Source organism: Cyprinodon tularosa, unplaced genomic scaffold, assembly GCF_016077235.1.
Source record: "Cyprinodon tularosa strain WSP-4 unplaced genomic scaffold, ASM1607723v1 ctg493, whole genome shotgun sequence".
In the NCBI taxonomy this organism is placed as follows: domain Eukaryota; kingdom Metazoa; phylum Chordata; class Actinopteri; order Cyprinodontiformes; family Cyprinodontidae; genus Cyprinodon; species Cyprinodon tularosa.
This window is the reverse complement of record NW_024039222.1, coordinates 306,188-327,500: the sequence shown is the minus strand read 5'-3', so window position 1 is coordinate 327,500 and position 21,313 is coordinate 306,188. Positions and strand designations below refer to the sequence as shown.

The 21,313-nt window shown below is 38.6% G+C and overlaps 1 protein-coding gene across 2 annotated transcripts in view; it reads left to right on the top strand.

Moving 5' to 3' along the window:
* The window catches only part of eml3 (EMAP like 3), a 135,236-nt gene that overhangs the window by 49,196 nt on the left and 64,727 nt on the right, over window positions 1–21,313 (top strand). For both annotated transcript variants that reach the window (XM_038302526.1, XM_038302527.1), the window contains exons 5-7: window positions 2,480–2,590; window positions 7,406–7,434; window positions 15,340–15,375. In XM_038302526.1, the coding sequence (XP_038158454.1) occupies window positions 2,480–2,590; window positions 7,406–7,434; window positions 15,340–15,375 (176 nt within the window). The remainder of the gene's footprint in view (window positions 1–2,479; window positions 2,591–7,405; window positions 7,435–15,339; window positions 15,376–21,313) is intronic.

Sequence of the window (21,313 nt, the reverse complement as noted above, 5' to 3'; positions counted from 1 at the left end):
CAAAGCCTACAGCCTCCACTGTGGCTCCCGTCCGCTCCGCTCTGAGTTCCTTGGAGATGGTAGAGAGCATGCGCCAGATGATTAAATTCAAAGCAGCAAAACATGCGGAAATGATCCAGGGTTTCCACGGATCATTAAAAATAATTACAATTCATTAATTTTTGGGGATTTTTTCATTAAATTCATAAATTTTTATCGGATTTCGGTGTAACAATCAACATATACCGAAACGAACCGAAAACCGTGACCACAAAACCGTGAATCGAACCGAACTGTGGATTTAGTGAACCGTTCCACCCCTAGTGGATATGATAAACGATAGTGTAATCAGGGCTTACAGACGCACGAAACGATGACAGACGTTGAGGTCCATCACTCTGCTAATCAGAATAATTTCTTGAAATCGTGTTGCGCGGTAGGGGGAAGCCAGGATTTTATGAATGTCTGAAATTTCATGATTACGGAGGCTGACTGTAAGGAGATGACGCAGTCTGCTATAAGAGCCAGGTTCGGTTGTGCGTTCCATGTACACTAAACAGTTATCGGGGTTAGCGTGCTCGGACCGATCGCTGCATTGTTTTAAAAGGCTAGAAAATGGGGCTTAGAAAATAGAATAAAATCGTGACAAAAATCAAAAACAAAAGTGTGAGAAAAACAAAGTATATATAAATAATATTAAAAGGTTCAAAAGTTTTTTTTCTTTTTTATTCCAAGTTGTAATAATTCAACCAATACTGCGATTTAAATCAGAATTATGAGTCAGAAAGTCGATGCTACACGATGGTTCCCGACTTCCACGTTCAAGATGGACGCTACTCAACTGAACAGGAGTTAAATTGCCCTACTTTCATTGTTTGGGGCAGTTTTCTGTAAACAATAAAACATTAATTCAGTTATATATGCACAGAACACCACCTGGGACAGTGTTTTTTTATCATTCTTATGGTTATATCAGTGGCTGTAGTCGCCATGGAGAATAAAACAAGAAATTAAACATCTTTAAATGTTTAATTTCAATGCATTAAAACACTTTTAGGCACATTTAGATTGTAAAAAGGTTAAGTTAGGAGCCAAAATCATGTAAAGTATTTTTTTTATTAACATTTGTGTCACCCGTTCTGTAAACTTATTTAATCATCATATTGAATTAACAAAGCAAAAGAGTTCAGTTCATGCTGACAAACGTTCCAGTGTAACACAGTGTTGTAGTAGATTGGGAGAAAATTGACAATTAAATAAGAGATTATTTAGTAAAATAATATTTTATTAATCATTTGACTAATCAGTCAATAACTCTTCAGAAATCTTTTTCTAAACAAATAATTGAAAGAAAAATAAAATAATGCTAAGGGCAATGACTCTGGAAATGAAGGATTAGCTCAGTTTTTAGCGATGTACGATAAAGGGCCCAGGTCTAGCGTACACGAGGAAAGTTGTTACAAAAAACTTCTAGGTCACATTGTTGCAAAAAAAAAAGTGGATCAGAAAGCACATTAATGCTAATTTCATGTTAGTTTTTTAAACCAATTTTTAAATAATAGTCATAACTATATAGCCTGGTGAGACCATCCTGATCTCGCGAGCTTTCAAGGTTTCACTCGCAGATCAGTCTGGAGACTCTCCGTTGAAGATAATTTGGAGCCGTTCACCAAACGAACGTCCAATCAGCGTTGGCTTTGAGGCGGGTTGAGGTGTGACGCAACGAGAAGCGCGACAGTTCAGTCTAAAGAACATGGCGGCTTCAGCCGATGAAACTAGCGTTAGCGTGGCTATCGAGCAAGTTTTATCGGAATTACAGAGTATTTCTTCACTGAAAGAAGAGCAAAACACTGCTCTGGAGGCTTTTCTCAGAAGAAAAGAGGTTTTTGCTCTTCTCCTGACTGGTTAGTACCCTGGCCTGACTCTGTTAGTACGTCATATGCTGCGTTAATCTGATTGGTTTATTTGGCCCGTCTATCACCAACATAGGCCAATCAGCTAACCAGTATTTTCGCCCCTTCCCAAAATTACTTCAACGGAAGGTTTCCAGATGGATATGCGGAGCAAATCCATCTGGCGGAGTCAGGTTAATAACTTTATAGGTAACAGCTCAAAACATGCTAGCATGTGGTCCCGCTACTGTGTTAGCATATATATACAACAAACTTCAAGCTGGATAGCAGGAACTAAAAGCTTTAACATCCTATCTTTCTACAAATCTACCTTAATCTGATGCTTATTTAGCAACAAATCTTCTCTTTGAGTTTTTCTAACAAGTGATTATCCAACATGTTTTGTTTTAACTGCATGAAAATGAAGTGTGCAATGAAACCAAATTGCAGCTGGCCTTCTCGTTTCTCTGTTTGCGTCGGTCATGCCGGTAGCATCTTGCCTCTTGCATGCACTCTGTGTGGGAAAATTCAGCTTCTGCTCTTGGAATTTTTGTCCGATTTTCCGAACTTGAACGCTGATCCTTTATTTCTGCCGTTTGCTGCTTTAGGGTTCGTAGAAACAGTGAGAAACTGGTGAACCCTGAGAGACAGAGGAAACGTCTGGACAAGAAGGCGGCGTCTTCAGCTAACCTTCTGAGCCGCTCGCCCAGCCTGGAGAGGTGAGGAGCACTGCATCGTCTCTGTTAGGTTTATTCAATGATGATTATAAAGTTAATGTGTGTGCATATGAAACATTGAAGATATGAGATGCTACATTCTGTCCTGTGATTCAGTCAGGAGGGGTAATTTTGTTTATTTCAGGGTCATTTCACTTTGGTCATTAAGGCCCCGTCCACACGAAGTCGAACCCTGGCCTAAACGCACAAATTTTTCACCAAACCAGCCTCTCATCCATACAAAGCCGGCGTTTCGGGGGTCTGTAAACGATCTTTTTTTTAATTAAGCCTTCAGAGTGGGAAGATTTTGAAACGCCGTTTTCGCGTTTCCATCTTTAAGCTCTAACCGCATTTTTTTTTTTTTTACACGCATGCGTCATAGCGTCGCCTCTAAACACGCATGCGCGACAGTATCACAACAACAATGGCGCCGTACTGTGTTGAATGGTTGCTGCTCATGCTACTCACCCTGCTGTCGGGCTTACAACAGAATCTTCTTCTTCTGGAATATCTCCAGGAAGAACAGAGCAATATCGACCACATAGTTCAGCACCTGAATTTGACTGAACCACGAAAATGGACCCGCAGGGCAACCATGTATAAATATTAGTGCGCATGCCCAACATTTCGTCGCCTATTTTTGCTTTGGCACCACAGCGCCACTTACAGGCCTGGCATACATTTTGCAGCGTTTTCATGCATTCGTGTGGACGATCACATTTATTTTACGTCTCCGTCTTTACGACAAACGTTCTGGAAAATATTAGCGTTTCGTGTTCGTTTTGACTTCGTGTACGGGGCCTTTAAGAAGGTCTGTTTTATGACCTGCATCCAGCTAGATAATCATTACAGGGTCTTCTGTCCTAAGACCCACCCATTTGCTTGTGATCTGTTAATAAAAGACTCTGCTGTTCTGGTGGGGGGCAGAAAAGTGCTGAAGTGTGAGCAGGCAGCCTTTCTCCTCCTGCAGGAAGCTGTGTTTGAAAATCCCTTGGTGTGTGAGATTCATTTTTTGTCCTATATGAACTCACAATTTTTTTTAACCTAACAGTCTCCAAGCTCACTTTTCCGCATGGCTCCATCACGACACTGATTGCAAGTGTAACGTTGAATAATGCTACATTCAGAACGCACTCGATAGAAGCAGCAGAAGCAGCTGGTTTACATGCAAAGTCAAAAGGTTGACGCCCATCAAGGCGCATCAAAAGGTCCTTCAGCAGCTGAAGCAGCGCCTCATGAGATTCTGAGCATCTGAGGTGCGTGACATGCTTCACATACAGCAGCAGCTGGAGTTGGAATCATTTAATTTTTGCTGCTCGACGTGCCACATCAACCGATCAGAGAAGCTGATCTGGGAGCTGGCATAGAGACTGTTGAAAACTGACGCCAAAATATGTCTGCTTTTATTATCCTGGTGCCTGCAGTTTGGATTACGAACATGAAAAACCCCAACATCTACTTCCATCTGCCACAAACTGTAGCTGGAAACCCCCAACAGGCAACCAGGAATGAGGTAGCCACTGCTGGGGATTCCAAGTGACAGTTGTGAAGTTGTGGAGAAACTGAGAGTCTTGCAAGAGAAAGTTAAAATTTATTTTACACCCTTAGACAGAGAAAAAAGCTCTGACTGGGGAAAGCCCAGCACACACGTTTATTCTGTCTAAATCCCAGCACCCACTCTCCGTGGTGACCATCCCACCCCTGCATAAAGAACTTCCTCAAACACGAACATTTGGAGGAAAACAACTTCAGTTCATCAAGGACATTCTCTGTTAGGCTAACATATCTTTCACTGGCCACATAAACTTTCACAACATCTGTCTTCTGTTCATGGCATTAGGGAGCCTTAAGCACCTTAGAAGGCATGTTATCTATATTTCACCCTTGTCTAGAGCAGGGATCTTCCTGGCCAAGGACCCCAAACTGATGGTTAGATGGAGCGGCGTCCCCCTAATTATATATATATATTGTGGTCCTCTAGTCACTCTATTACAGATGGAGTAATGTAACTAAAGTAATCCCTCCCTGGGATTATTAAAGTATTTCTGATTCCTGGTTGATGGGACAGGTGTTGTGAATGAAACGGTGCCCAGCTTGAAAGAGCTCCTGTGTGTCCATTGATCATGGGCGGTTCTAGACGGGGGCCAACGGGGGCCAGTGTCCCTGTAGATCATGTCCTGGCCCCTGTACTGAAGACATAACACTTTACAAATTCTGTTTTACTAATTATTTATAAAACAATAAGGTGATGGCTTCATTGGTATTGAGATAGGATCCCAGTTTTCATCTGGTAGATGTTTTTTTTTTCTTTTCAAAACAAATTGCTCTAATTTTTACGGCTCAATTTATCAATATTTCTTGAGTTCTAATTCAGATTTTATAGAAAAGGGTAATTTGAACTTAAATTAAAGCTACAGTGTGTAATAATTACAGGGATATAAAGTCAGAAATTTAATATATTATACATAACTATGTTATTTATCATCACCTATGAGCTCAGCCTTTTAACCATAATATTTGCGTTGCCTTAGAATTCGTTATTTATAATTACATAGGAGCGGGTCTCGCAGCCATGGAGGCTGACATCTTTGCGCTACGGCAAGCGCAGAGGCAACAAACTAGCGATTGCGAGATCTCCCATGACGCTCAAAAATAACTACGGCAAGTTGAGAGAGATGAACTGAGACGGTACTGAACAGTAGATGGCAGTATTATGCCTGAGAAGCGTTTAGTCTGCCTGAAACCAAAGAAGAAGAAGAAGAAGCAGGTATACTGCGCCTCAGTAACAAGAAAGGTGAACAAGGCGGCAGGCGTGAGTGACTTTGCAAACTGTTTGGCACTGTGTGGCCAAACATCAGACGAATGGAGGATCATGCCTACTCTGTATCACAACGAAAAGCGGCGGACACCGAACCCCCGTCATCTAAGAAGCGGAAACACGACGAGAATAAACGCAAGCGTGACAAGAAACGGCAAAAAACACGGATCAACATTGGCACGGCATTTACACGATGGAAGTCACTGATGGAGGAAAAAGGTTTTCAAAGTGACGCTCAAGTTGCCAGTTTTCTCTTGGACAGGTAATTAATCCTACACACACAATTGTCTAATATCACTGCAGTTTTTGGAGTACAGGATGCTCAGACCTGTCTAAAACAATAACATGCTGCGGCGTGATGATGCTGTTCCTCTCCAGTATACTTATTCAGCAACGTCCCTGACGTTTCACAGGTAATGATTCAGTAATTTTCTGTAAAATAATTTTCTGGATATATACTTCGGTTACTTCTCTCCGGCTCCTTTGGAGATCTTCAAGCCTTTCCTCCTCTGCTCTCACCCCGCTGGCTCCCCTCTCTCGCCTGGCCCTGGCTGCACGGCCTCCCTGCCCTCGCCCTCGTCCTCTCCCTCTTCCTCGCGTTGTAACCCCCGTGCCACCAAAATGACTTGGACTCTGTAAACGGGGAATATATATTCTTCCAGCGAACACAATCTCGCTGTTAAACTAATGACTACAATTACTTCGTCTGTTTATATCACCATGCAAAGCAGCTCACCAAAACGTCACAACGATGTAGAAAAAATAACGGGTATATTTATTATCTTAAGTCTACATGAAATCTATACCCTACACAGACTAATGAAATACTATCTGTAAAATTATCTATGTAAACAAACCTCATCACTTGAGAAGGTAGGTGATGTGGACGTCGTGGAAGAAATTTTGTCCCGTAACGCTCGCCGTACTGTTGGGGGGGAGAAGCGGTGGGGGGGAGATGTTCATGTTGCTGCGGTCTGCAGTCTGACCGCTAGATGTCGCTGAAAATTACACACTGTAGCTTTAAGTCAAAAATATGTAAAATTTCTAAATTCTGAATGTATATTAAGACATAGAATTTCAATTAAACCTAATTGAATAGAAATGTTACTTTATGCAGCTCTTTTAATATATACCTTGCTTTTTTTTTTATTTCATGCTTTTTTGTTACTCCATGAAAACACGCTGGCCCCCTGCTGGCCCCCTGGTACATTTGGTCTAGAACCACCCCTGGCATTGATGACTGAAAGACATCTTCTGCCTCCATTTATCTGTTTACGACAGTCTGTTGAATTCATGTTAATGTGGATTTAAAGACATTTTGATTAGTTGGAAAAATTGCAGGGGGGAATATAATAAATAGTCTAATCAACCAACACTTTCGTGACCCCCATTCAGTACCTCCGTGGACCCCCTAGGGGTCACGGACCCCCTGTTGAAGACCTCTGGTCTAGAGTAAGGAGGCAACTGCTCTGCCCCCCCCTACCTAAAATATTCCAGCATAAAGACTGGCACAAGATTTCTCTAAAATTATTCATATGTAGCAGAGAAAAGGCACAATCTAAATATTTCATCTTGCAAGTAGGCCGGTATGTGGGGGTCTGAGCGGCTCCCGCAGAGAAATAATCTTTGAAGGCAGGATGGTAATCTGGATAAACTGACTGCCTCCACCAAGAAATATATTCAAAATACTTTTTACTCGCTGATCACAGCAAATATAGCAAAGCCGCTCTCTGGTATTGAACACAGGAGCAGCAGACGCATCTGGACACACTTTAACGGACGGCTGACCTTAATGAGGACAAGCAGCAGAAATGAAGCAGCAGAAGTTTTTTTGCTGCTTCTATCACGTCCGGTCTGAATGTAGCATTAGGTTTTTATTTCCAGAAGAGGATTTGCACAGATATCATCTTGTATTGGAGTCAAGGAATAAGGGATACGTTCTGCTGTTCTTTAACGGTGTGTTTTCATGTTTATCACCTGAATGTTTTCTGTTCCCACAGTCGAGCCAAAGAGCTGATAGCCAGTGCAGGTAAGCCAATAATCCTTTGCTCTAGTCGGATAAGTATACTTCTTACATTTTTATGAATGTCTGAAATTTCCTGATTAACTGTAAGGAGATGACTCGGTCTGCTTAAGCGCTCTTTGTTTAATGAGAACCGTGCCAGAACTGAACCGTTCAGAGCCCTACTGATGAACTAGTCCCAGTTTAGCGCGGTTCGGTTGTGTGTGGCGCGGTCTGGTTCAGATCTGCGTACCATTTACACTCAATGGTTACCTCGGTTACCGTGCTCGGACCGACGGTTTCTAAAGGGTAGTGGAAATGGGGCTCTAGTAGCTCAGTGATAGAGCTAAGAAAGGGCTTCCTCTCAGCCGTAAGGCTGATTTATACTTCCAAACTAGGTCGTCTGTCTAGGTGTCGCGGTGAACGCGGAGACGTCCCCGCCCCCTTCGCAGACACTCTACTGCACCTCAACCAACTTGTAGGCGACCACAGACAGTGCTGCAAACAGGAGGCCCTTTTATTGGTCAAATCTACATCTACACTATGCGTATTTCCTGTTTGGTACCTCACAACCATTGCGAAAAACGACTTCTGAAGCTAGAAGAGCGAGGTGCGCTGGGACCCTTTTTCCACCTAGATCCCGCTCTTTTTCGCACTCATGTCCCCCGTTGTCGGACAAACTTGCCTCCACTTCCTCACCGCCTCGGCCGTATCTAGACCCACAGCTGGTTCCTGGTTGTTCCTCTGGCGTTGTCGCGTGGAATAACAGCGCAGACCACGCTTCAAAATTGGGTATAAATCAAAAATGTCTGCATCATACCTGCAACAAGCTCACTGCGACAAACTACTGCGGGAGGATAACCAGCCCTTTACACTCATCAGGCTTAAGCCTAAAATAAAATCATAGAAGAAGAAAAACTACGGTGAAGTTCAAGTTAAGGTTTGGAGCACGTGTGGCAACTGAACTTTAGCCTCGTGAGACCGTCCTGATCTCGCGAGCTTTTAAGATTTCATTCGCAGATCAGTCTGGAGACTCTCCGTTAAAGAAAATTTGGAGCCGTTCACCAAACGAACGTCCAATCAGCGTTGGCTTTGAGGCGGGTTGAGGTGTGACGCAACGAGAAGTGCGACAGTTCAGTCTAAAGAACATGGCGGCTTCAGCCGATGAAACTAGCGTTAGCGTGGCTATCGAGCAAGTTTTATGGGAATTACAGAGTATTTCTTCACTGAAAGAAGAGCAAAACACTGCTCTGGAGGCTTTTCTCAGAGGAAAAGATGTTTTTGCTCTTCTCCCGACTGGTTTCGGCAAGAGTTTGATCTATCAATTGGCTCCTCTTCGTCGTCGCTCTGTTAGTACGTCATATGCTTCGTTGATCTGATTGGTTTATTTGGCCCGTCTCTCACCAACATAGGCCAATCAGCTAACCAGTATTTTCGCCCCTTCCCAAAATTACTTCAAAGGAAGGTTTACAGATGGATATGCGAAGCAAATCCGCATACCCTTGTTGGTTTAATTTGTTAGCATTAATATTAGCAGACCTGGCAACCAGCTGGCAAACATTACGGAACCCCAGCAATCGCAAGTGCGCCACTTACTGGCTGGGAGGGGTTTAACTTATAGCTATCACCTTTAAATCCAGTTTTAGTTTATTGATTTTTTTTTTCCCAAACTAATGCATTTAATTTCAAACTACAGGAATACAGATTGATCATAAAGTTCCTGCTCATAATAACTGAGTTTCCCCAAGCAGACGTTTTTGTTTTTTTGTTTTTTTTCTGCTCAGCCTTTTAGACCCCGGTTAGAATCACCCCCTTTTAGGCCCCAGCCTTTCAGATGCTTCACATTTACAGACAAAAATAGACTAAAATATTCTCCTCACCAATTTGACATCTTCAACAAATCACAGAGCTATTTAAAATTCAAATGTGTGTATTGTTTCAATTTAGCTGCTCAAAAACACATTTTAAAACCACAACTGAGGCGCCTCCATGAGTGAGGGTGATTACTGCTGTGGTTTGTTACGGCTTTGAGTTGTTCAGGAATTAAAAAATAGTTTTATAAATGGTTGGTGACACTGATGGGTTTTGATGTAAAGCAGTGATTCACAGATCTGTCTACTGTTTCTCCCTCGTTAGCTCAGCTCAGTAATCGGCAGGTCAAATGATAACATGTCACTTTTTTCTTATTCATAAAATCATTTAAAAAAGAACTCTTCCTGTGCGTCTCTAGAGAAATTAACAAGATGCTTAAAGATTTATATTAGGAGAAAACTGTTCTCTTTTATTTTTTAATGATTGATAGTCAGATTTTAGGGATGCACGATATAATGGGCCCCCTATCGGTATCGGCCTTAAAACTGAATATCGGACATGGGCCACCCCACCGATATTTAACACGATATTTGATCAGCTTCTGAGTTTCTAAAGTCTAAAAAAAAAAAAAATACTACTTCTTCCTCAAAAACTTCTTTTTTACAGACTTAAAAACTTCTAAAGACGAGGGAAAAAATATTGATCCATTAAAATATCCCAATATCTTCATATGCTGATATATTGCCATTTAAAAACACCATATCAATCTCTTTTACTAATGAAATATTGCTATATGTCATCGTTATGCTACGAAATCCCCCGAAAATTCACGAAATGTTGCCATATTTTTATATGTCGATATATTGACGCGGTATCGATCTATTTTACTAACAAAATCTCACAAGAATTTGCAAAATATCACGAGAGTTTGTAATAGAACGATGAAATTTCACGTGATTTTGAAAGTAAAATAGATCGATACCGCGTTTTTAAAAATCAGTTTGATATCAGCATATGAAAATATATTTGAGTATATTATTTTTCAAAGTGTCAGAAATGGATAACAAAACTGCTATTTTCAATGACTACTTATTTTTGTCCAGCTTTAACATCGGTATCGGTTATCGGCTAAATGAGTTTTAAAATATTGGCATATCGGATATCGGCCAAAATCCTAATATCGTGCATCACTTAAGGCATTATGGAGTCTGATGGGTATAATTCTTATTTACACAATAAGTTTAACTGATGCTAAAACGCAGAGTTGCTTTGAATTTTAAGACCATTTTAGGGGAAAAAATACCTCGTGAAAATTGAGGAAGAAAGAAATGCATAAAGCTGGAATATAAAACAGATATTCACTTGAACAGACCACCTGTCCTCCGTCAGTAATAAATCTCTCTGCGCTCCAGTCAACATTTCATCCTCTCCTTTCTCAGATCTTCCAGTTTTCTCTCTGCTGTGGTCTCTATCACTCCTCTGTTTCTTTCTAATCCATCTGTCTTTGGAGGTTAATGAAGTCCAGATATCATTCGTCTCCTGTCTGTTTTTGGATCCTTTAATAATAATAGTAATGAATTTTATTTGTAATGCACTTTACATTTGACTTCAAATCTCAAAGGGCTACATTTAAAAAAAAAGGGAAAATTAAAACAAGGTTAAAAGACCATAACATTAAAAACAGAGTAAAAAGACAATCATTAAAATCAATACATTCAAAGGCATACGTAGCCTATTAAAAAAATCTAAAATCAGCAATTGCAGGCATTTCTTTCCTTCTTTCCTTTTAAGTCGGGAACAATGATGAATAATGCATACCAACCGGATGTGAACCCATCTCCATATATGGGCTTCCTCTGGTTTATATCCGGTGTTTATTTCAACCAGGCAGAGTTTTTGGATTCGATTTTCTAAAATCGCTCGTTTACCAATGCTGGTCTGCATAAATTTATTATGACTTTGCTACTATAGGTGATGGTGAGGGATTTATCATTAGGCAGAGATGGGAAGTAACGAAGTACAAATACTTCGTGACTGTACTCAAGTAGATTTTTCTGATATTTTTACTTTACTTTACTACTTATTTTTATGGCGACTTTTTACTTCTACTCCTTACATTTTTACACAAATATCTGTACTTTCTACATTTTAAAAAATTGGCTCGTTACTTTAGTTTTGAATCATTTCAATGGAGTTACCGTTATTATTTTTCACGTCATCAATACCAAATTCAATCTAATTGGATGGGAATCTACGTTGCATTTGACGCACCACTACAAGATGAATCGACAGATTTGGCGGTATTCATTGGCGGCAAATCATTGCAGCTTGGTGGCGGTGGCGTTAGCATAGTAGCATGGACGACGAGATGATTGAAAATGAACACAACGGAGATCTAGTCCTATTGGCAGACATCCATTTAAAATGTAGGCAACGGCATGAAAAAAGTGGTTTCTACTTTTACTTTTAGACTTTAAGTAAATTTACAAGCCTGTACTTTGTTACTTTTACTTGAGTAAAGAAGTTTAATCAGTACTTCCACTTTTACCAGAGTATTTTTTAACACAAGTATCTGTACTTTTACTTAAGTACGGAAAGTGAGTACTTTTGCCATCTCTGTCATTAGGCAATACTAGGCAGTTGCCAAGGGCCCCAAGTTCCTGGGGGCCCCATAAAACTCTGTTTCCATGTATGGTTAATACAACTATTCCTTATTTGTGAACATTATGTTTTTGATAAAACTTCTTTTACTAAAATGCCATCAGAACACTGATAATATTAAGTGTGTCTCAGCCCCCCCCTTCAGTGTCCACCATATTGGATCAGTCCATTTGCTGCACATGTTCAGAAAGGTCCAAACAGACAGCAGCAAACCATTTGAAAACAAACCATGCAAAGAGCAGTGTTGCCAACTTAGCGCTTTAGTCGCTATATTTAGCCACTTTTCAGACCCCTCTAGCACTTTGATTTCTAAAAAGCTCCTAGCGCCAAATCTAGAGACTTTTTTCTGCTACTGGAGACTTTGGAGACAACATCTAAAAGCAGCGAACTCTGCTCTCTTCTCCATTCAGAGGGCCCCCTGTCTGTCTTTGCTAGGGCTGCAAATTTACCACCCGTTTTGGTGATAAAGAAATATGCTAATATGATGTTTTTTCCTCTTTTTTTCCTCGATCACAATCTGACTCTATATGAATAGTGATTTTCTGTTTCCCAGTTAATAAAACTTGAGGATATAGCAGAATGATTGAGTGAAGACTTGATGAGTTTGACGTAGATTCAGGATCTGACCCAGTTACGTCAGCTACAGAGTTTTACTCGCCCAAGCTTGCTAACATACTCCTCTTCCTTTCCATTCGAGTCGGTGGGAATGGAGACGGCGAGGGAGCTTTGAGCTCTGTGGTTGCAGCCTGGAGCCGTATCCGCTGTGGTTAGCGGCTTTTGCTGCTCCAACTCGCATGACAGATTGATGGATGGTTAGCTCTCTCTGCTGTGTAGGGTGCCAGCACACGCTTTTTTTCTTTTACCTCCCACTCTGATCTCATCCTGAGATCTTCAAGCGTATCTTGCATTAAAAAGCTACTTTAGGTTTGGTTCACAGTAAAGCAGCTTGATGTGGCTGGAGGTCAAACTGAACCGCTGATTTCCATCTACAGGATAATTCATACTTAATCTTAAGCTGGATGCGTCGTCGTTTTTGCTCTTTTCGGGCCTATTCTCCAGTTGTGGGAGAGTTTTTTTGGATCAGACGAGTTTCAGCCTCATTTTGCGCCCTGTGTGGTGATACAGGGGATAAAGAGGGGCGGTGCTAGAATTGCTTTTCTCTGTAGTATTGGTCTGGAGAGGAGACAGTGGCGTCGGATGAAGGAGTTTGCCCGGCAACCGGAACGTTGTCGTTTCAAGCTTTCAGGTTCCAGCTTTCAGCGTCGTTGTGTCCTTGGGAAAGACACCTCACCTGCTTTGTCTAATGATGGTGGTCAGAAGGACTGGTGGCTCCAGTTTACGGCAGACTCACTTCTGACAGGTTGCCCCTGAGCAACTGTGGCCACTATGTAGCTTGCCACCATCAGTTTGTGGGTGAATGAGTGAATGACGGAATGTAGTGTAAAGCAGCAGTCCCCAACCTTTTTTGCGCCTCGGACCGGTTATATGTCAGATAGGGATGCACGATATAATCGGCCCCCTATCGGTATCGGCCTTAAAACTGAATATCGGACATGGGCCACCCCACCGATATTTAACCCGATATTTGATCAGCTTCTGAGTTTCTAAAGTCTAAAAAAAAAAAACAATACTACTTCTTCCTCAAAAACTTCTTTTTTACAGACTTAAAAACTTCTAAAGACGAGGGAAAAAATATTGATCCATTAAAATATCCCAATATCTTCATATGCTGATATATTGGCATTTAAAAACACCATATCAATCTCTTTTACTAATGAAATATTGCTATATGTCATCGTTATGCTACGAAATCCCCCGAAAATTCACGAAATTTTGCAATATTTTTATATGTCGATATATTGACGCGGTATCGATCTATTTTACTAACAAAATCTCACAAGAATTTGCAAAATATCACAAGAGTTTGTAACAGAACGATGAAATTTAACCAGATTTTGAAAGTAAAATAGATCGATACCGCGTTTTTAAAAATCTATTTGATATCAGCATATGAAAATATATTTGAGTATATTATTTTTCAAAGTGTCAGAAATGGATAACAAAACTGCTATTTTCAATGACTACTTATTTTTGTCCAGCTTTAACATCGGTATCGATATCGGTTATCAGCTACATGAGTTTTAAAATATCGGCATATCGGATATCGGCCAAAATCCCAATATCGCGCATCCCTAATGTCAGATTATACTTTCACGGACCGGCCTTTAAAGTGTGGGGGGTAAATACGATCAAATAAAATGATACGACTGGCATAAAATCAAATACGAACAGCATAAATATAAAACTCATCGTTGTAATGAATTAGTGGGAGCCCTGGGCTTGTTTTTCCGAAACAAACCGGTCCCATCTAGGCGTAATCGGAGACAAAAGTGTGTTTTGGTCGCTGTAACCGCAGAAAATCCCGCTTCACAAAGATAGGATGTTATAGATAGGATGAGTCTTGACCTGAATTAACCTGTGTCAAGAGAGACAGATGTACCGACTGATGGAATTGGGAGAGAATACCGCAATTTTTTATATTTTTCAAAATAAAACATCATTTAGACTCCTCAATAAATACATATATATATATATATATATATATATATGTATATATATATATATATATATATATGTATGTTTTCTTTTTTATCTGTGCGGCCCGGTACCAAATAACCGGTACCGGTCCGCGGCCCGGTGGTTGGGGACCGCTGGTGTTAAGTTCTTTGGTCAAGTCCTCTGACTTAAAAAACGCTGTTTAAGTTTAGGCCATTTACCATTTTTACCATTTTACTGTCTTTTTTTGGCAGATCTTTTTTTCCCCATTTTTCTTTATAAAACAGCTCTGTTCTGTCAGAATGGGTGAAGAGTGTCCATGTAAAGCAACGTTCAATCAAGCTACCTACTTTTAACTTTATGTGGACAACAACTGTTTGTTTTCTAGTAAAATAACTGTCCTTCTCTGCCCTCAGATCTTAATAAAAAGAATAAAAATAAACTACACTTTGTTTGCTACACTTTGTTTGCTACACACTCAGTCTGTCTTAGAAGGCAGGACTTTCCTTCAGGACTGACAATAATTGTTTTCTACTTTCAGCTACTTTAGATCATTAATGAAATGTAAAATAGCAGCAAATATAGGGAATAACATGTTGAGACTCCGGAAGAGATTTGATCCTTAAGAAATGGGTGCAATACAGTTTGTCCGAGTGGTGTTGCCATATGCTGACATCATAAGAAGGGGCGGGGCCCCGAGCAGATCTGGTACCTACAGTACACCGGGACACATTAAAAGAACTTCTTTGCAAATACTATTAATGCAAAATGCTAATGCTATGTTTCTGGCTATGGTAGCTACATGCTTCATTGTTTCCTTTGCTTGATATTTGAAGCTTTTTCATGTAAATTAAAGAGTATTTAATGCGTTTTAGCTAAGCTTAGTCTTTTTTCCCCTCACAGGCTCACCAGGCTCAAGAAGAGGAACTTACAGCCAAGGTAAACCTGGAATATCTTCATGCAGATGAAAAGCCGAGTATAAAGTCCTGATCTGTTCGCTTCACACTTTACTACTGGCCTCATTTACCTGCTGAATCATCTACTTATAGATATAGAACTGATTTCCAGCTGACACCGGGACTGAGAAACCTTTATAATGGACTATGATGGTGCGTTTTCCAATTGGTCAAAGTCCTGAACTCAGAGATGGGTTTGCTGGAAGGACCAGAGGAGAGGAAATATGATGCTTTAGTTCTAGCAAATATGGAGTCATATGGAGTCATTTGCAAAGCAGAGATATTATAAGGTGGTCACTCTGCTTGTTAGTGTATAAAATACGGAAGAGGATTAGGGCCACTGAAAAAAAAAAAAATTAACTGATTTAACAGAATTCTGACTTTTTGTTTTTGTTTTTTCGGCACTAGTGGCTCGTTTTTCTGACAGTAGGCTGACAGGAAATGGGGTATGAGAGACGGGGAGTGACATGCGGCAAAGGAACACAGGTCGGATTCGAACCCGGGTCGGTCGGGTCGAGGACTAAGGCCTCCGTACATGGGTCATGCGCACTAACTGCTGACTCACCTGCACTCCCGAAATTCTGACTTTAATCGCAGAATTCTGACTTTATCAACATCAATCAATCTTTATTGTCAACTAAAATCAAAATTTCAATTTCAGTACAAACCGTTCATCGCAATACATCACATTCATCGGGGTGGGGGGGCTGAGAGGGGGCTACTGAGGCCATGCGTGCCGCAGAACGCTGCTAGTAGCGCATTCTCCCACCGGTCACCTGGCTGCCCAGGTCCCAGGTGGTTCCCCATAGCGCTGCCTTTATCCCTGTGGAAAGATAGGAGCCAGATTGGGGAAGAGATGGAAAAAAAAAACATATTTCGCACTTTATCCTTGACAGGACACAGCTTGAGATATCAAAACACCTAAGAGCACAAGAAAAGCAGATAAGAACACGAGACAAACATTTCAGCAGAGGGTCAAATCAGAGGCAGAGTCATATGACGTCAATCTGACATTTGAGACATTTAGTCATGTGTGTGTGATGAATGCATTCAATATGATATTTAATCAATATTTAATCTCACAATTCTGACTTTAATCTCAGGATTCTGACTTTAATCTCAGGATTCTGACTTTAATCTCAGAATTCTGACTTTAATCTCACAATTCTGACTTTAATCTCAGGATTCTGACTTTAATCTCAGGATTCTGACTTTTTCCTCACAATTCTGACTTTAATCTCAGGATTCTGACTTTAATCTCACAATTGTGACTTTAATCTCAGGATTCTGACTTTAATCTCACAATTCTGACTTTAATCTCACAATTCTGACTTTTTCCTCACAATTCTGACTTTAATCTCAGAATTCTGACTTTAATCTCAGAATTCAGACTTTTTCCTCACAATTCTGACTTTAATCTCAGAATTCTGACTTTAATCTCACAATTCTGACTTTAATCTCACAATTCTGACTTTAATCTCAGAATTCTGACTTTAATCTCAGAATTCTGACTTTAATCTCACATTTCTGACTTTAATCTCACATTTCTGACTTTAATCTCACAATTCTGACTTTATTCTCAGAATTCTGACTTTAATCTCACAATTCTGACTTTAATCTCACAATTCTGACTTTAATCTCAGGATTCTGACTTTAATCTCAGGATTCTGACTTTTTCCTCACAATTCTGACTTTAATCTCAGGATTCTGACTTTAATCTCACAATTCTGACTTTAATCTCAGAATTCTGACTTTAATCTCAGACTTCTGACTTTAATCTCAGGATTCTGACTTTAATCTCAGAATTCTGACTTTAATCTCAGGATTCTGACTTTAATCTCAGGATTCTGACTTTTTCCTCACAATTCTGACTTTAATCTCAGGATTCTGACTTTAATCTCACAATTCTGACTTTAATCTCAGGATTCTGACTTTAATCTCACAATTCTGACTTTAATCTCAGAATTCTGACTTTAATCTCACAATTCTGACTTTAATCTCAGAATTCTGACTTTAATCTCACAATTCTGACTTTAATTTCAGGATTCTGACTTTAATCTCAGGATTCTGACTTTAATCTCACAATTCTGACTTTAATCTCACAATTCTGACTTTAATCTCACAATTCTGACTTTAAGCTCACAATTCTGACTTTTTCCTCACAATTCTGACTTTAATCTCAGGATTCTGACTTTAATCTCACAATTCTGACTTTTTCCTCACAATTCTGACTTTTTCCTCACAATTCTGACTTTAATCTCACAATTCTGACTTTAATCTAACAATTCTGACTTTAATCTCAGGATTCTGACTTTAATCTCAGGATTCTGACTTTTTCCTCACAATTCTGACTTAAATCTCAGGATTCTGACTTTAATCTCACAATTCTGACTTTAATCTCAGAATTCTGACTTTAATCTCAGAATTCTGACTTTTTCCTCACAATTCTGACTTTAATCTCAGAATTCTGACTTTAATCTCACAATTCTGACTTTAATCTCAGGATTCTGACTTTAATCTCACAATTCTGACTTTAATCTCACAATTCTCACTTTAATCTCACAATTCTGACTTTTTCCTCACAATTCTGACTTTAATCTCAGAATTCTGACTTTAATCTCAGAATTCTGACTTTTTCCTCACAATTCTGTCTTTAATCTCACAATTCTGACTTTAATCTCAGAATTCTGACTTTAATCTCACAATTCTGACTTTAATCTCACAATTCTGACTTTAATCTCACAATTCTGTCTTTATTCACAGAATTCTGACTTTAATCTCACATTTCTGACTTTAATCTCACAATTCTGACTTTAATCTCACAATTCTGACTTTAATCTCAGAATTCTGACTTTAATCTCAGAATTCAGAGTTTTTCCTCACAATTCTGACTTTAATCTCACAATTCTGACTTTAATCTCACAATTCTGACTTTAATCTCAGAATTCTGACTTTAATCTCACATTTCTGACTTTAATCTCAGAATTCTGACTTTAATCTCACAATTCTGACTTTATTCTCAGAATTCTGACTTTAATCTCACAATTCTGACTTTAATCTCACAATTCTGACTTTAATCTCAGGATTCTGACTTTAATCTCAGGATTCTGACTTTTTCCTCACAATTCTGACTTTAATCTCACAATTCTGACTTTAATCTCAGAATTCTGACTTTAATCTCACAATTCTGACTTTATTCTCAGAATTCTGACTTTAATCTCACAATTCTGACTTTAATCTCACAATTCTGACTTTAATCTCAGCATTCTGACTTTAATCTCAGAATTCAGACTTTTTCCTCACAATTCTGACTTTAATCTCACAATTCTGACTTTAATCTCACAATTCTGACTTTAATCTCAGAATTCTGACTTTAATCTCAGAATTCTGACTTTTTCCTCACAATTCTGACTTTAATCTCAGAATTCTGACTTTAATCTCACAATTCTGACTTTAATCTCAGGATTCTGACTTTAATCTCACAATTCTGACTTTAATATCACAATTCTGACTTTAATCTCACAATTCTGACTTTAATCTCAGGATTCTGACTTTAATCTCAGGATTCTGACTTTAATCTCAGGATTCTGACTTTAATCTCACAATTCTGACTTTAATCTCACAATTCTGACTTTTTCCTCACAATTCTGACTTTAATCTCACAATTCTGACTTTAATCTCAGAATTCTGACTTTTTCCTCACAATTCTGACTTTAATCTCACAATTCTGACTTTAATCTCAGAATTCTGAATTTAATCTCACAATTCTGACTTTAATCTCAGAATTCTGACTTTTTCCTCACAATTCTGACTTTAATCTCACAATTCTGACTTTAATCTCAGAATTCTGACTTTAATCTCACAATTCTGACTTTAATCTCAGAATTCTGACTTTAATCTCACATTTCTGACTTTAATCTCACATTTCTGACTTTAATCTCACAATTCTGACTTTATTCTCAGAATTCTGACTTTAATCTCACAATTCTGACTTTAATCTCAGAATTCTGACTTTAATCTCAGAATTCTGACTTTTTCCTCACAATTCTGACTTTAATCTCAGAATTCTGACTTTAATCTCACAATTCTGACTTTAATCTCAGGATTCTGACTTTAATCTCACAATTCTGACTTTAATCTCACAATTCTGACTTTAATCTCAGAATTCTGACTTTAATCTCACAATTCTGACTTTATTCTCAGTATTCTGACTTTAATCTCACAATTCTGACTTTAATCTCACAATTCTGACTTTAATCTCACATTTCTGACTTTAATCTCAGAATTCTGACTTTAATCTCAGAATTCAGAGTTTTTCCTCACAATTCTGACTTTAATCTCACAATTCTGACTTTAATCTCACAATTCTGACTTTAATCTCAGAATTCTGACTTTAATCTCACATTTCTGACTTTAATCTCAGAATTCTGACTTTAATCTCACAATTCTGACTTTATTCTCAGAATTCTGACTTTAATCTCACAATTCTGACTTTAATCTCACAATTCTGACTTTAATCTCAGGATTCTGACTTTAATCTCAGGATTCTGACTTTTTCCTCACAATTCTGACTTTAATCTCACAATTCTGACTTTAATCTCAGAATTCTGACTTTAATCTCACAATTCTGACTTTATTCTCAGAATTCTGACTTTAATCTCACAATTCTGACTTTAATCTCACAATTCTGACTTTAATCTCAGCATTCTGACTTTAATCTCAGAATTCAGACTTTTTCCTCACAATTCTGACTTTAATCTCACAATTCTGACTTTAATCTCACAATTCTGACTTTAATCTCAGAATTCTGACTTTAATCTCAGAATTCTGACTTTTTCCTCACAATTCTGACTTTAATCTCAGAATTCTGACTTTAATCTCACAATTCTGACTTTAATCTCAGGATTCTGACTTTAATCTCACAATTCTGACTTTAATATCACAATTCTGACTTTAATCTCACAATTCTGACTTTAATCTCAGGATTCTGACTTTAATCTCAGGATTCTGACTTTAATCTCAGGATTCTGACTTTAATCTCACAATTCTGACTTTAATCTCACAATTCTGACTTTTTCCTCACAATTCTGACTTTAATCTCACAATTCTGACTTTAATCTCAGAATTCTGACTTTTTCCTCACAATTCTGACTTTAATCTCAGAATTCTGAATTTAATCTCACAATTCTGACTTTAATCTCAGAATTCTGACTTTTTCCTCACAATTCTGACTTTAATCTCACAATTCTGACTTTAATCTCAGAATTCTGACTTTAATCTCACAATTCTGACTTTAATCTCAGAATTCTGACTTTAATCTCACATTTCTGACTTTAATCTCACATTTCTGACTTTAATCTCACAATTCTGACTTTATTCTCAGAATTCTGACTTTAATCTCACAATTCTGACTTTAATCTCAGAATTCTGACTTTAATCTCAGAATTCTGACTTTTTCCTCACAATTCTGACTTTAATCTCAGAATTCTGACTTTAATCTCACAATTCTGACTTTAATCTCAGGATTCTGACTTTAATCTCACAATTCTGACTTTAATCTCACAATTCTGACTTTAATCTCAGAATTCTGACTTTAATCTCACAATTCTGACTTTATTCTCAGTATTCTGACTTTAATCTCACAATTCTGACTTTAATCTCACAATTCTGACTTTAATCTCAGAATTCTGACTTTAATCTCAGGATTCTGACTTTTTCCTCACAATTCTGACTTTAATCTCAGGATTCTGACTTTAATCTCACAATTCTGACTTTAATCTCAGGATTCTGACTTTAATCTCACAATTCTGATTTTAATCTCAGAATTCTGACTTTAATCTCAGGATTCTGACTTTAATCTCAGGATTCTGACTTTAATCTCACAATTCTGACTTTAATCTCAGAATTCAGACTTTTTCCTC